The sequence below is a fragment of the Podarcis liolepis genome, assembly GCF_965112155.1.
Source record: "Podarcis liolepis genome assembly, chromosome: Z".
In the NCBI taxonomy this organism is placed as follows: Eukaryota; Metazoa; Chordata; class Lepidosauria; order Squamata; family Lacertidae; genus Podarcis; species Podarcis liolepis.
Window position 1 is genome coordinate 8,099,007 of NC_139570.1, and position 17,023 is coordinate 8,116,029.

Genomic DNA, 17,023 nt, shown 5'->3' on the forward strand with positions numbered 1-17,023 from the left:
GTAATCCAAGCTTGTGTGGGAGATGCTTCTGGTGAGCACCGCACTCTATGGTCCTGCATTCATTACCATGGTCACAGGAGCAAAGGTGATTACAGACGTCTCTGTTACCCAGCTAGCGCCATTCCTCCCAGTGGGGTGCAAATAGCATTGGAAAGGGCTCCACAATCCACTCTGTCCTTGTGGCCACATTAAGGTTACACCACAGAAGCTGCTCCTCAGTGGTGACTGCACATGTAATGGATGCCACTGTGAGATCCCCAGCATTCACGCCATCGCTTTACCATCTGCCTCTCTGAGGTTCTGTGGTGTTGCAATTTTTCTACCAGTCTTCAGCACCACTAACCCATTAAAAGCGATAAACAGTTGTTTCTCTTGCTGTGCTTCCTGCTTAATTATGGAGGCTTCCAATACAATATTGTGCATATTCATTTGCAGTTCTCAGAAATATGCTGGTGTCTGTGTGTGTGTGTGCATGTGTGTCTTAAGAAAATATCTTGGGTTTACCTCTGTCTTTCTAAAAGGCTGCTCTTGCTAAGATTAACTAACGGCTCATTCACTTTCCTATTTTTATAGACTGCAGAGAAGACAAAGCCTCGAAACATTCCTGTAAAGTAAGTTATTTTTAATATCCCTTTGAGAGAAAAAAATCAGGTTTAATGAACTTCAAGCAAAAAAAAAAAAAAGGAAACCCCACACCTGGGCAATAAAAACATAGTGACTCAGGTTACTCTGTAGTCATAGCCTTTTCTCTTTTTTTTAAGTCCCTGATCAACAAGGACAGGTTTTACATTTTCCATGGCTCGCTAATGGCTACAGGCTCCAAGTTGTCCCTGGTTTACATAAATTAATATGTGTCATCTATGAATAGCTGCTAAATGATATTATAATCACATTCAGTGCAGAGATCTCCTAGCCTTGAGGGGGAGTGTGCCCACGCTAAAAAGATTATGATTTTTAATTGCAATCTCTGGGAAGGTCTGACAGAGGGGAAATAACACAGAGTATGTAGGACACATGGGAATAACATTTTGCACCTATGTTCCTGGGCCCTTCCTAGCCTGTTGCTTATACATATGGAAAACGCTCCCATGTGCATGAAAAGAGCTACAAGATGAGATAAGCAGTCTGCCAGACATTGGCTTCAAAGGCATCTCAGATTGTATTTACTCCATTGCTTTGGAGGCCCCATAGTTTAATGTTGCTGATAATGATGTAGAGCCCACAAAGTCTGTGGTGCCTCACAGGGTAAGTTTATGCAAGCCCGACAGCAAGATCCTTTTCCCAGAGGATTTGCAGGAGCCAAACTGCACCTTACTTCAGTTCATAGCAGTGTTTCTGCTGTGGTTTTTAAATAGCACCTGCAGAGAGGTCTGACAAGAGCCATGGTGTGCAGGGAAAGGCAATGAGCAATTTCTCCACATATCACTGTCCTGATAAAAAATGACCACTACCACCCCACACCTTCAACATACTGTCAGCCACAGAAGGGAAGGTGCTTTGAGCATCATCTACTCCCAAACTGTACCTAGAAGTATCTTAAGGAGTGGGTGGTGCACAATAGTCATGGTTTCTGTGGGGTTTGGATCATGTGAATGGACCCAGCAGAAGTGTGAGACTTAAGGTGGTGCAGTAGGGAGTAAGATTCAGGTGGACGGCCAACCAGCCAAACTAGATCTCCCCAACGCCATGTATTATTTATGCTCTGTTGCCTTTCTATTTGAAATATTTTCTGAATGCATCCTTGGGTTTTGCTTCAATTAGTTCCCATGGGAGCAAATTAGGCATATTAATTACATTCTGCTTGGTATTTTTGATATGTTTTATTAGTTTACCCACCTGTGCAAAGTTACTATTTTCCCATTAAAGCTGCAGTTCTCACAGTGCAATGTAAGCCTCTTTAATGAGGCTCTTTCTACCAGGGGGTCTAAAATGCCTCTCTCTCCTAGCCTGGCTTACACACAGCTCTTCATTGTGGCTGCCTACACACCATACATTTAAAGCACATGGTTTCCCCCAAAGAATTCTAAGAACTGCAGTTTAATCCCTCACAGAGCTACCTTTCCCAGCATCCTTAACAAACTACAGTTCCCATGATTCTTTGGAGGAAAGTTTGCTGCCTGAGTCTCCCTGCTTTTTGTCATGATTGAGTTGGCGCTGGGGAAACCCCCTAGTTTTCAGTGGGCACGCACCACTGAAATTATGTGCATCAGCTTCTCAGTAGGTTGTGTATGTGTGTTGTTTGCTTCCCCAGTTATCCCAAACTTCAATTTAAATCAGATTTGTGGGACTGTAAAGTGTTTTCTGTATCCAAAACTAAGAGTTGTCACTTGTTGAGTTGTGCATCCTTACTTTGGGTTCATAGAATCTTAGAATTGTAGAGTGGAACCCCCTACAATGCAAAAATATGCAGCCACCCCATATAGAGATTGAACCTGCAATCTTGGCATTATCAGCATCATGCTGTAACCAACCTAGCTACCTAGGCTGTGCCGAACCAAACTATACTTAGAGTAGACCAAATGAATTGATGCACCAACAATAATTATGCATTGATTTCAGTGGATCTGCTCTATGGCTAATATTGAATACAACCTTCATCCCTTATTATACTTTGGAGACATTTTCATGATATACCGTAGTGAAGCACATTAAATTCATAGGACTATAGTGTTTGGGGGTCATCTGTTCCAGGGGTTTTGAATTCAGAGGCACATTTAGAAATCTAAGAAACTGTTGTAGTTGCCACAAAATATTCTGAGGGGGAAAAGGTGATGCTCAGGACCCCTTCCCATTTAAAAAAATAAAATTAGAATTGAGAGAGCCAGGGACCTTGAGGGACACAGGGGGGTGTCTGAGGTGCCCAGTTCAGGGTATACAACAAGGATGGAAGCCAGCAATTCCTGAAGGACCATACCTGATTTATTATGCAGATTGCAACTACAGCATCTCTGATATATGGACCCTCACTCTCTGCTTAAATACCTCCAATGAAAGAGAGCCCATCACCTTTGCTGTTGAAAATCTTTCCAGCACTTGGAAGTTTCCCTTAATGTTTACCTGAAATCTTGCTCCTTGCCATTTCCACTCCTTGACTGTACTGCTGCATTCTGAGGCAACAAAAGGATTGGTCTGCTCTGTTTCCTTTACTGACCTCCCTCCGCACTGTCTGTTAGCATAGACAGACTGGCCAAAAGCATTGGCAGGTGTGGCCAATGGGCATAACTGGCTTACGTTCATTGATTTCAGCAGGTCTACTCTAACTGGGTTGAATACAACCCATTAAAACATGGGGAGCTGCTTCACAGAACATTGGTCCATCTAATTCAGTGTTCTTAGTTCAGTGTTGTTCACACTGACTGGCAGCGACTCTCCAGAGTTTTTCAGAAGAGGGCATTCCAAGCCCTAGCCCAGGATGTCCCAAGCATCCCATGACAACTAATTGTGCACTCCAGAATGTGCCACAGAATACCTGGCCAGTTTATTGAGTTTCATTCTGGAAAGCACATGCAAAGGTTTCCCTAAGATGATGATGATCGTTGTTGTTAGTAATAACTACTACTTCAGTGTAGCAGTAGGAAAATGCTATGCTAGAAGACACGCCTTTTGTAGAAAAACAAATATATATGTTTGTGTGTGACAAAGAAATGAAGGCTCAGCTTGTGTGGGGGAAGTAGGCTCCCCCCCCCATGCTGTCACTTCTGTTGTATTTTCAAACATCATCAAAAATTCCCCTTGAATGTTAATCTTCTTCAGCTGCGCTCAGCACTGTTTAGTCGCTTCCATTGTCACCACAAGTGAAAGATGCCCATATTCCTTCTAGCATATGTGACTTATCACATACATTTTTAAAAACAGGGTTCACTTATTAAGACATATGTGATAGTATACTTCTGGAAATGTGAATGGCTGTTGGCTTAAAGCCACGCACTAATAAGTTGAATTGAATCTAACTACAGTTGACATCTGCTACAATATGAAAGGGAGGGGGGTGGATGAAAGAAAGGTTCTCAGTTGTCATTAGTGTAAAAAATATTCTCTGCACTTACATGTTGCTGACATCATGGCTGTCTGCTAGAATCAGATTTCATTCAATGTTAAGGAATCGTTTAACACTGGGTTTGGGTTTTGAAGCTTTGCAGGAGTACAAAGGAAGTTCTTTGAAGGTATTCATCATCAGGATTGAAGTGAAAATTAAGCACTTCTCCGACTTCCTTAGAGTAGTGTTTGAACCTGGCCACATACTTTGATCAGGATGTTCAGGCATTGGGGGCTGCTGTGTCTACCACTACAAAGAACAGGGACTTTTTGGTAGTGGCACCCAAACAGAGCAATACTTCATTGCAAACGAGTCAGTTAACCTCTTCATTCTGTGGCCACTTTCACATGCCATGCAAAGCTGTAAACCAGCCCTTGCTAACCCAGTGCCCTCCAAAGGCCCTCCAAAAGCCTTGGACTACAATTCCCTTCAGCCTCAACTAGAGACCCTCCAAGTGTCCCTATTTTCCAGGGACGCCCCTTATTTAGAGAAGCCATCCCGGTTTCTGATTTGATCCTGGAATGTCCCACTTTTCATTGGAGAAATGTTGAAGGGTATGGAGTTATCTGACCCCAGAGCTGTCTGAAGACAATTCTATATATGGAAGTTTTTTTAAAAAATGTTTAATGTTTTATTATGTTTTTATATATGTTGGAAGCTGCCCAGAGTTGCTGGGGCAACCCAGTCAGATGTGTGGGGTTTAAATAGTAAAATTATCATTATGGAATGAGACGTCCCTATTTTCATCAGAGAAATGTTGGAGGGTATGCAACTAGCATAAACTGTGCTTTTGAAAGATGTAAGATCAGTGGCTGCAGCACCGATGACTATGTTCTACCTCCCATGCTGGAGGCAGTATGCCTCTGATTGCCAACTGCTGACAGAAAGAGCAGACTGTTCTTTTTCTCTTATGTTATGGTGGAGAATTTCAGTAAGCCACTTTATCTCATCCCTCGTTTTCAAGTATCTGCTGCTTTTATGGCTGGCTGACTTATTGGCTATTTCTATAATTAGTTTTTATGGTGGCTTATTGTTTGAATGAGGGGACGCGGGTGGTGCTGTGAGTTAAACCACAGAGCCTAGGACTTGCCAATCAGAAGGTTGGCAGTTCAAATCCCCGCAACGGGGTGAGCTCCCATTGCTCGGTCCCTGATCCTGCCAACCTAGCAGTTCGAAAGCACGTCAAAGTGCAAGTAGATAAATAGGTACCGCTCCGGCGGGAAGGTAAACGGCATTTCCGTGCGCTGCTCTGGTTCGCCAGAAGCGGCTTAGTCATGCTGGCCACATGACCCAGCAGCTGTATGCCGGCTCCCTCGGCCAATAAAGCGAGATGAGCACCGCAACCCCAGAGTTGGTCATGACTGGACCTAATGGTCAGGGGTCCCTTTACCTTTAATGAAGGTTAAGGGTAAAAATAACCACCCCTTTTTGGCTGGAACTGCAGTAGCACAAGCTGGCTGCTACTGAAAAATGTGTTTGCTGTATTTCTTTAACTTGTTTTTATGGAGGATAAATCTATCAATGGCTACTAGCCATGATGAGTTTGCTCTGAATCCAAAGGAGGGGAGAGTGCTCTTGCGCTTGCAGATTTCGCACAGGTATCAGCTACCTGGGTGGCCACTATGAGAAGAGGATGTTGGACTAGATGGGCCTTTGGCTTGATCCAGCAGGGATCTTCTTTGGTTCTTGAAACAGCAGCTTTCTCTTTTTCTTTTCCACTTGTTATTCCTGCAATGAGATTTTAGAAAGAAAGGCGGGGGGAGAGAAAGCAGATCATCAAGTATTTTTGTGACTGTAGGCAAAGCATTCTTCTATCAGAAGATTCCCAGTAGAGATATAAGAATGGTCAATAGAGTTAATCAATTGAATATTGTTTCTCCACCCCACCCAGCACAGCTTCAGAGGCCAATATAGCCATGGTTGTCTGTGATAATTTGGTCTTAGCTTTAGTCAATTTGCCATTGATTTACACTACAGTTGGGTGGCTGTTGTTTTTTGAAGGATGTTTTGCAAAGCAAATGGCACTAAGGGTGTTTAGCTGGGTTCAGTGGACCAAAGCAATGACAAGAGAATGTTGGGGCAAGGCTGCAAGACCTCAAAGAAGCGACTTCTGTTTCTCCCTATTTCTCATTTTCCCAGTCTTAGGTTCAATTCACTCCAGTATACTCATTTTTGTATGCAAATTTGCCCCATATGCAGATTTTTGCAAGCACGTTTCGCAAATATAATACATTCCTGAATATAATGCGATGTTATTTTCACTAATATATGCTTTTTAATGCACATACTTTCATAAATGCAGAATATTCTGCAACATGTTTTGCATAATATTTAGTTTATCCATCAGTTTATGGAGTTGCAGCTCATGTTAGTTCAACTCAGAGTAGATCCACTGAAATTAATGGAGATGTATAACTTGGCTTTATTCACTTCAGTGGGTCTACACTATGCAGAACGTAGTTGGATATAACCCATAGTAAAGGGAAGAATTTGTCTTCAGTAGTTACACAAGAAACAGATGTAAAGCAAACATGAAGTTGCACCAGATCCAAACCCCATTCAACAGCAGGGATACTGCTTTGTCCAAGCAGGGCAAAACAATCCTTTAAAAGAGTGCTTTTTGCTGGGTTGCTAATTCATACAGAGAAGGATTTAGGGCACTGTGACCAGTTCTACCGCACGGGGAAAGGGAACAGCTTCCCAAAATTTGTAAGCACTGAGACATGAGAGCTCTAGAACCCTGCTAGAACCTCACATCTTCTCAAAGCCCAGTGACTCCCTTACCCAGTTTTGGGAAGGCAGCATGAGGTGTGGATATCAAATTTTGGCCTCACTCATGACATCACATGGCCAAACTGAATGGGCTTAGGATCCAGCCTAATTTCACACACCCAGACCCAGCCCTGCCACAGCTGTTTTGGTTGACATTCATGGGCCTCAGCTCAGGTAGCTGAGCTCCATCTAAACTGGGATGAGCAAGTTTGCAGTGGCGTAACTTTTGCTGAGCCAGGGTTGGAGACTTAACTTCAATTGATCCTGCAAGCAACCAGCTGAGCTGGATCTTGCTAGGCGATTGCCCCCTCAGTCTTTCCTTGTGGAAACATTGAATCACATCTGAAATTGCAATACTATCCCACACAAACACGCACATACACCGAGGTTGTGTACATACCATACATTTAAACACACATAAAACACAAAGACTCATGGCAACTGCAGTTTGCCCTTCACAGATCTACAGTGCTCAGCACTCTTAGCAAGCTAAAATTCTCAGGATTCTTTGGGAGAAGCAGTGATTTCTTTTCTGGGGGTACGCAGTGGTACACATATCCCTAAACATTTTGTGAATCTTTGTACTTTTGTCCATTTACTGTATTTATTTTTACTGATTTGAACTATAAAATGGTGATTTTCTTGAGTCAAAATGAGAGACCCCTAAACATTTTCTTTTGGGGGTGGGAAGCACTGGGGAGAAGAGATGTGCTTTAAATGCTCTTGAAATGTATGATGTGTACACCACCTTACTCAGTGAAATCTGCTTGCATGTGTATCTCAACAAGAAGCTTTCACCTATGCCTTAAAAGTCTAGCAATTCTATGTCAACAACTTTTATATTTGCATGAAAGGTGAATGAACATTATATTGTGTTTCCTTACATTATAATGAATAAGTAGGGTTAGAAATATATGTAGATATCCTTCCCCTCCCCTCATCTCCTCCCCACTTCCATTTAGGGTCAACTAATACAAAAGAAAGAGGAGAAACTAGCTAAATGTTTCAAAGGATAATAGCACAGCAAGGTTAATTTTGCTTCGTGCAGCATTTCCAACAATTGAATTGCCTCTTATCCTCCCTCCAGGGTCGCTCCTGCGCTAGCAATAATTGAGGCTGATTTTATTGGAAAATCACCTCTGGATGAGAAACATACTCTAGAGGAAACAATGCATGGGAACAAATTGGCTTTCTGGTGCCAGGGCCATGTTGGGCTGGCCAGCAGAGCTCTAGCTCCCAATCTGTCTGTGCGTTCATGCAACAAATTCATTAACAACCCTTCTGGTGGGGTGGAAGACTCGCCATATTTGAAATGTTTGCTTTTGAATTGTTTTTATTTATTTTTTTCCCCTCCAGAAGTTGTCAGATAAGAGTTTAGTGAACAAACTCAGCTTCTTCATAATATTGCTTCCTTTTTTAAATAATAATAATGTGTTAATTCTGGTCAGGAAGTTGCAGATAATATTAATTTATTGATTTATTATTATATTTATATCCTGCCCTTCCTCTACAAGGAGCCTAGGGTGGCAAACAGATATGCGGTTAAAAAATGAAAAGCAAAAATAGATTAAAACACTGTTCTTCAGCCAACAAATGCCTGGGTAAGCAGGAATGTTTATGAATTCCTCCTGCAAGTTGATAATGATGGTGACAGGTTCACATTCCACAACCCAGGGACCCAACACCGAAAAGGCCCTGCCATGGATTGGTTCACCAACCAGACAGCCTTTGCTGGGGGCATCACCAACAAGGCTTCCCCTCCTGATCTCGGTCTGAGATGGTTTGTACTGGGGAAGGCACCCTTTTAGGCAGCTTGTACCAGAAAATATACCGGAGCAGAGAATGGCAACCCTTAGGAAGAGTGCAAGTGGACACATTTAAATAGTGCCAGTCACAAAATAGCTGCTCTGGAGGAGGAGCATGGCAGAACATAAAATAGTAGCCAAACCTTGAAGGAGCAGAAAAAGGCAGGATCAAGAAAGGTGCAGATGTGCCCAGCATCACCAATCAAGTTACTCCATCAGTGGAGGAAAGGGTACATACACCAGTCACTGCCATGCTTGCTCATAGTGAGAAACTCTTTATACATCTCTGTTAAGAAGTGACGGGAGGGAACAGGTCCAGTCCCACCACCCAGTAAAATGTTGGCATGTTTAAGGGTGTGTGGTCATGTACAGGAGAAGCTCAGCCAAAGCAAACAGAAAGTGAGAGGAAGTACAACCACTTTCCCTTGCAATATGGACTATTGAGGGACTATTACCTGTGACATTTTGTGGACCTGGGAGGGAATGCCAATGGCTACAGTAGCATCCATAGAAGCCACGTTGGCAACGCCTAGCTTTGAATGTTGGAGCTGGGCCCATGAGGGCTGCATCCAAATCCCAACTCGCCATGACACTCTCTGGGGCACTTTGTGCTACCCACACACACTCCTCCTTTCCTGCTTCTCAGGGTTGTTGTGAGGGTAGAATAAGAGTTGCCCTTCTGCCCCAAAACCCTGACTCATTGGGGGAAGGGTAGATTGAGAAATGTGGGGAATGCTTCTCATAATGCTTGGTTGTGGGCAGTCCAGGGAATGGGCTGGGTTTGGGTGCAGGAGTTATGTGGCCCCAGGATCTGGGCTAAGGAGAATCTAGCAGGCAAGGGAGAAAATGTGGGTCATGAGTCCCACGGGGCAGGCACATGCTGGTGGAAGGGGTGGTGGTGGATGAGGAACAGCAGAGCAGAATCTGGCAGATGGAATCCCTCCCTGCTCCAGGTGGGCTTTGACGGTGAGGCAGGAGTTACAGCTGCTCTTTTCCCTCTGGTGAAGGAGATAGTGTTGCCAGAATCAGGATGTTGATACACAGCCTAGGGTGGCTGGACAGGATTCAGAGGGCAAGAAGGGAAGAGAAGAGAAGAGACACAGCAACTTAGACATAGCACACACCCTCAAGCAAGACATAGCTGCAGAAATTGCACTCCTCACAGGTTAACGCACCTCACCTAGGTTTAAAAGCTTGACAATCGGGCAAGACAAGCATTGCAAAACTCTGCAGCTTCCATACAACATTAACCACCTTGTCTGTGACTCTTCAACCTTGGTCCTGACTTTTAGACTGGGCTATTTTCTGCTCCTTGTGGCTTTAAAGAAGTTCTGGAACTTGAATAGCTCAGTGCTTATGAAGTTGTATCGTTGTTCTCCTTTAACAAGGATCTCTGCCTCACAAGTAAGAGCCCCTGTCATCATATTTTTGGGCAGGAGCAGGACACCCTGTTATAATTGACACAGCTGTCAAGGGCACCTGTTGCTCTCGTAAAGTCCTAACCTTTTGTAACAGTACCAAGTCAGAAGAAACCAATGGGATACATGGGCAAAGGGGAGTTACCCCGGAACCTGCGAGAACATCACAACCTTGGGACGTTAGGAACTTCTCAATCTGATCCCTGAGTAGCCCACCCCAAGAGGCAAGCAGAAAGAAACAGATTCGGGGACACACACACACACACACACACACACTCAGTTCAAGTGTCAACAACTCTTGTCAATAATGTTAGATAATGATTAAAGGCCCAATGAAGAAGAACAAATAAAGACAGTATTACAGTTTAGGAGCAGAGGAATTTGTAAATTCCTCCATTGTTGTGTTGTTCTCCTTCTTCTCTTCTCTTTCACTTTCTGTCTTTCCCTATTGGGCATCAAAGTCTTTGTAGAGTCATGTAATTCACACTTTCCTTATTCAGGTATTGGCTCATCCATCAGGTCCTGCCAGCTGGTGAGTCTTTTTAATTATAGGAGTTGGCTGCCTGGACAGCACTGTGCATTGACTAAGGGACCTACATTCAGGTACATACACAGATTACCCAGACCATGCCAGGAGGAAAAGTAAGCATGCTGCAAATAGAGTGCCTTATGTCCCTGAAGCCAGATAGAAAGCAGACCTGGAGCTTGTGTCTGTGCCTTTCCTGACCATGGAATGGAAGGGCTAATGATGAGGTCTAAAAGGGCTGATTCAGGCAGATGAGGCTGAAGATGGCAGAAAATCAGAGCTATTTTTTCAAGCAAGACAGATCTCTGATAATCCTTACCCTCTCAGAGTCAGCTATAATAAAAATGTCAGAAGGCTAGGAGAGCCACTTTCAACTATACTTTTTTTCCCCTACAAGGAGGGCTGAAAAGGGATTTTTAATTTTCCTGGAAAACTCAAAAAGGATAACAAATACATCATCCCACATGTAAATCATCAAGGATAACAACAAAATAAAAATATAATAATAACTTTCTCTATCTCATTATCTGTCGCTTTGAATTCTAAGAGTGCAATTCATTGGTGCAATTCATTGATTTGTTCATGAATTGGAAATAAGTAGTTGTTTTATTTGAGATGGAGCTCGTTTTCTACAAAGTATAGAAGCAGTTTACCCCAATCTAAATTCTGGAAGGTGAGGAGAAATGTAATGAATTGTATCCAGTGCTAGTCTTCCTCAGAGTAGACCCAATGAAAATAATGAACATGGCCAACTATTAACTTAAATGGGTACCACTCCTTAAGTACAGCTCAAGTGGATACAATTTACAATGCATATAAGCCAGAGGAAAACACACCTACCTTCTTAAACAGACACACACACCTGTCTCTTTAGATACACAAATAACTTGGATGTTCTCGAAAATGCTTTGGGGCCCTGTAATAAGCTTGCTGTGCTTTGTACTGCAGAGCAGTCACAGCTCAGTTCCCAGGGAATGTCAATGAGATGATTATATATATATCAAGCTCCCTGTGTCAGTCAAAGGCAGCTGAATCTCACACAAAATTAGTGTGGGCCATACTCCCTTTGATTCAGTTTCCAGTAACCAGTGCCATGATGTGTAGCAGCTCCTCCACAGTAAGAGTCAGATTTGCCTTCCAAGTTAATAAAAAACGAAAAGGAAGGGAAAGATCCTGTTCATCTGGTATGTCCAAGCAGGAAATATACACCCGCCTTAGGGCCACAGAGTCATGCATCCTACCTATGCCCCCAAGTTCCTTGCGTGTGTCAGCCTCACCTTCTCTTTCCCATGCTGATGTTGGGATGGATAAATATGTCAACTTTAGTTTCTCTCCATTTCTCAGCTTTCCAGTCTTAAAGTCCAGTTCATCATGTTTCTGTATGGATTTCGGCTGTGTCCAAAGCCTTGTTGTTAACATATAAAGTCTTGAACAACTTGGGGGCAGCTTCCCTGAAAGACCTGCTGTCCCTAAAAGAAAGGAGAGGTCACTTAGGTCATCTACTCTTTGCACTGCACTCAACAGAATATCATAGGGCATTGATCCAACAATTGGCATTTTCTGCTGTTGCCCCCATTCCGAGGAATGCCAAATGGAAAGCAGCAAACATCCATTGCTACAGACATCTTGTGAAGAGCTAATTTTTCTGCTCAGACCTTCCCTGACCCATATGATAGGACCGTGTTTTATGAGTTTAAAACCTCAAGATTTCTCTTTTATCTGCTTTTATATGTTTCTATGCATTTTCATATTGCTGTTTTACTAGTTTTGGGTTGTTAATATAATGTTTGTTTTCTAATCTGTGCACTGCTCAGAGTTTTGAAACCTTAAGTGGTATGCAAATGCTTTTAAATCAGTAAATAGCAGCTGTATTCCAGGGACTTGGTTCATAGCTAAAAAAAAAAAAAAAGAGCTGTGAAAGATGTAGTTTTAGCGCCTACATTGTGATAGGAGGTGCTACATCATCCTATTTCAGTGAGGGTTTCTAGGAGGGCATTGTATCCATAGATAAAACAGTCTTGGTATTTGTGTTGCCCAAGCTGCTCCTGTGCTAATGGTTGAGTATCTATAGTAGACCACAGTTCGGTAATGTGGTGCTCTGCAGATTCTGTTAGACACTTAACAGCCCCAGCCGAGTCACTTGTAGTCCTTGGAGAGCACTATGTTGTCTATACCTTCACAGACCCACACAAAGAATCGCCTTATACTGATATTGGTCCATCTAGCTCAGTGTTGTCTCCCCAAGGTTTTAGGCAGGGGTCTCTCCCAGCACTACCCAAAGATGCCAGGGATTAAACCTTGGACCTTCTGCATGCAAAGCAGAGCAGAGCCAGTGAGAATGTGACCAGGGGCTAGCATGGAGAGTCTTAGGGGCTTGCTAGAGGGATCCCTACTATATACAATTAATCTTATGAGAAAGTAGACCAGAAATAAAAAACTATCCTTCCCTCTTAAGAAAACTGTAGCAACAAGAATGTTATTTTCAACATAGTTGTGTTTTTTTTAATTAAGTTGATGAACTCTTCCCAACCACCAGCTATCTGTAGTCCTGCAATTACCAAAACTGGTGGAAAGAATAATGGCAAACTTGTACATGAGATCATTCAAAGCCTCCTCTTAACCAAGCATAGCTGCTGCCTCCACTTTCTGCATTGGCTGTCCATCCTGCACGTTAATGTTTCGGCAGTTGGCTACAATTTTGTGGGGCTGCTGCTTCTTTTTCTTTTTTTTAATGCAACAGAGTTCTTTCAATTATGCAGCCATCATAAGTTTTGCCAACATGGAATATGGATCGATTTGTGTTCATTAGAGCACAAAATTAAAATTTCATTGCAGCAACTATAAACGTGTTGGCTCAAAGAAGTCAAAATACTTTCCAGTGTGAAATCTTGGATTAAGTGTCATTGGCAAGCTCTAACTTTTTTTTGGTATGCTTTTTTAAAAAAAGAAATGTTATTTCTGTGAGATTCTGCCTTCATTTCTTTCTATCTATCTACCTAAACACATATACAGCACATACATTTGTTTTGATCTATGGCCATAGTAGGAACCTTTGGCCCTGCAAATGTTACTGAACTGGAAACTCCCACCTGCTAGGGGATGATGGGAGTTGCAGTACCACACAATCTGGAGAGCTAAAAGTTCCCCACATAGAAAGAATAAGGTACAATCCTACTCATAGCTAGCTATGAGTGAACCCCATTGAAGGCAGAGAGAGCTTACTTTTTAATTACTTAACAAAATTGTAATTGTAAAACCTATAAGCAGTTTCCATAAAATATATAAAAAAGTTCAAAACAAGTCAGCCTTAAAAAGTTCAAAATATAAATGAATCAGCAGTTAAAATGCACTATAAAACAAATCTCACATATTAAAATGTGTGCAAACTTTACTTTTGAATAAACATGCAAAGTACCAGGCCTAAAGACCAGTGTAAACAAAAGGGTTTTAGCCTGGCACCTGAAGACTGACAAGGATGACACCAGGCACATCTTACTGGGGACAGCATTCTGTGGGTGTGGAAGCACCACGGAGAGAGCATGTTCTTATGTGGCAACCTTCAACACCTCCCTTGGGTGTTGTAGATGGAGAAGAGACTGTTTGCATTGAGGAATCTGTGGTTATTTAGGCATGCTTGGAAGCCTTCTTCATACCTGCTAACTCAATGTAGAAAGGTCAAGGGTGGAGTCACTGGGAGTGAGGGAACTAGGATGTAAGAATACATCATGTTTCCATTTCACTGCAGTTTGCCCAAATTATGTAACTTGCATAGCTTATGTAATCCATTACACAAATTATGTATGAAATGGTTCAAAAACCAAGGCTCAGCTTCTGATTGGCTGCAGGAGCTTCCTGCACTCAAGAAGAAGTTGTGTCAGATGTTCAGATTCTGAAAAGGTTCACAAACCAGAACATTCACTTCCTGTTTTGCGACGTTTGGGAGCCGATTTGTTCGGTAGCCAAGCCTTTCGAGTACCACGGTACCACTGTAATTATGTTGTCATTACATTATTCCATCTAGGGGGGCTAGCTCTGGGTAACTGAGCTCCCCCCCCCGCCCCAGTAATAATTTGCTTGGAGAGCAGGGCTCCCCCATTGTTCCCTACCATCAGGGGAAGGAGGAAGCCAAGCGTGAAGCCAAGCATGGCTTCAGTAGCCAACTCCTTCTCCTCCTCCTGCCCTGGAAGTCCGCTGAGCATGAGAGAGGAGGAGCTCCCAGCCAATACGTTCAGCTCTGTACCCTGACTTCTCCTGAAATGTGACATTGTGTGTCACACGCATGATCTATCCCTCTCAATCTTGGGCACAAGTTGGTGGCTCCAAGTCCATCCCATTCATTCCAAGCAAAGGTAACTGAATGCAAAAGAGGAGGGGCATATTCAATATGTTATTTTCAGAGGAGTGTTCTCTAATGCCCTAGTGGGGACATGGAGTGCAGGACTAGCATAGTTGCCTGCACTCCTCCCTATACAAATAGAGGTGATAGCCGCTAAATAGAGCTCTAAATATTTGTATTTCCACCTTCCTGCTTCTTATCAGTATTGCATTGTGTCTGCATAATTCCGAAGTGTCCAGATTAACACGCAGGAGGAAGTGGCAAAAACCTGGCTACTTACATTTGGCATTTGCGCCACAAGCACTATGTAAACATTTGCTTCTTCAGCTCTCTTCCAAAGCCTGTAATTTAAACGTCAGATGGCATAAATTAGCAAGGTGAAAAATCTAAATATGCACCTAAAGCGACTCTCAAAGGAAATAAGCAGATGAATACACACTGTGACGAATGACTAGGGTGGATAAAATATCAACATACATTTCTCCATGCAGGTTATGTATAAATCAAGGAAGGTGCAAGAAAAGCCCTTTAAGCTTTTAAGATTTATATAGGCTGTTTGCACTTTAGAATTCTCTCACTTAAGAAAAAAACAATTTCGAGGGCTTTTAGTACGGAGGAGAAAATTGGCATATCCAGGCAGTCCTTCTCCATCAAATTGGATCACCGCTGAACTCATTCCTGAATTAATGTGTTCATTCGTAAGGTGGAAATCTTAAGGAATGGACTTGGAGGGAATGGAGAGATGGCGTAGCACATTTATTTATTCTGGAAGAAAGGCGTTCATTAATCTATCTTGAAAACGTGGAATTAGAAGGGAAGGAACCACAGTCTGGAATTTGGCAGCTGCTTAAAGACACAGATGGTCCAGCAGCTTTTAAAGAGTTTCCAGGCTTTTGATACTGATACCTGCATTAAAAAGTAGCTTCATTGTGTGCCTCATGTTGATCCAGAATAGCCACAGAAAAACAAGACCTGGTATGTTTTGGATGGCCCCATCTCCCACTACTCTATTTGCCTAAACTAGGCGTGGGGAACCTTGCATGGTGTGGGGACCACATTGTCAATTTTAAACTGGCAAGAAGTCTTCATTAATGAACGAATAAATTAAGATGAACAATCCCACTTGGCCCATAATATTGAAGTAGAACATAGGCAGCTGCTTTTTATGGAATCAGGCCATCTAACTTCATATTGTCTACACTGACAGGCAGTGGCTCTCCAGGATTTTAGATGAGGACATTTCCAGTCCTATGTTGAGGTGCTGGGGGTCAAACGTGGCATCAAACACAGAACAGACTGTCCCACTGAACTGCAGCCCATCTTCAAATTGAAGCAGCATTACATCCTCACATAAAAACAGCTGAGGGAGGATTTTGAAAAAGGGCGGACTATCATCTGAGGTAGTGCTTAACTCCACTAATTCTGAGCATTTACTATGCCCCTAAATTAAAACAAAACAAAAAAACAAGCAGTTGAGTCAAATTTATACACATTTATGTGAAGTTTGGCCCCTTTCGTAAGTTCACCCTCAACTCAGAGAGTGTGATGGTGAAGCTTAGCATGCTTATTTCCTCTCTCCCCATTTGCGTGAGTAGAATTTCTGAGGTGCATTCACATCAGTAATAGACAGTGATATGGTATGATATGATATGATTTGATGTGATGTTTTTCTTTTGGGCCATAACAAGGAAAATCCATAACATCCATCCAGTTATTTGTGAAATTACCAAAAAGAGAGGCTGCCTACCCAAAGCTAAGATTGACCATTCAGAAGGAAAATGAGTTGGCCGAAAGCACACTTATTGGACCAAAGCTGGGAACAATATCCTTGTAGCAATAGTCTGGTTCAGACGTAACACTAAACTATAGTTCACCATTACCAGAACAAGCCTAGGCAAGTCTCAAATTTTTCTGTTCCCCTCCTCCGGTGTCATGGCCAAGAGGGAAAAGTTCAAAAGCTTGTTGTTACATTTCAGATTGACGACAGTTTGCCGTGCTATCCAAGCTAGGACAAATGGTGGGTTAATCTTAACAATGGTTCACGAAAACAAACCCATCCATGGTTTATGAAGCTGGCTTATTAAGATTTGCCACAGTTTAAGATTTAGATGAAATTCTAAAATGGAAGTT

At 42.5% G+C, this 17,023-nt stretch overlaps 1 protein-coding gene and 1 long non-coding RNA gene across 12 annotated transcripts in view; one reads left to right on the plus strand and one right to left on the minus strand.

The window, feature by feature from the left end:
* Positions 1 to 17,023, plus strand: part of AFF2 (ALF transcription elongation factor 2) — a 399,262-nt gene that overhangs the window by 308,596 nt on the left and 73,643 nt on the right. For all 11 annotated transcript variants that reach the window (XM_083486218.1, XM_083486223.1, XM_083486217.1 and 8 more), the window contains one exon: positions 574 to 611. In XM_083486218.1, the coding sequence (XP_083342344.1) occupies positions 574 to 611 (38 nt within the window). The remainder of the gene's footprint in view (positions 1 to 573; positions 612 to 17,023) is intronic.
* LOC310698921 overlaps positions 5,508 to 17,023 on the minus strand; it is a 50,986-nt gene continuing 39,470 nt past the window's right edge. Inside the window, exon 3 of the long non-coding RNA XR_014521823.1 lies at positions 5,508 to 5,740. This is a non-coding gene — a long non-coding RNA (uncharacterized lncRNA). The remainder of the gene's footprint in view (positions 5,741 to 17,023) is intronic.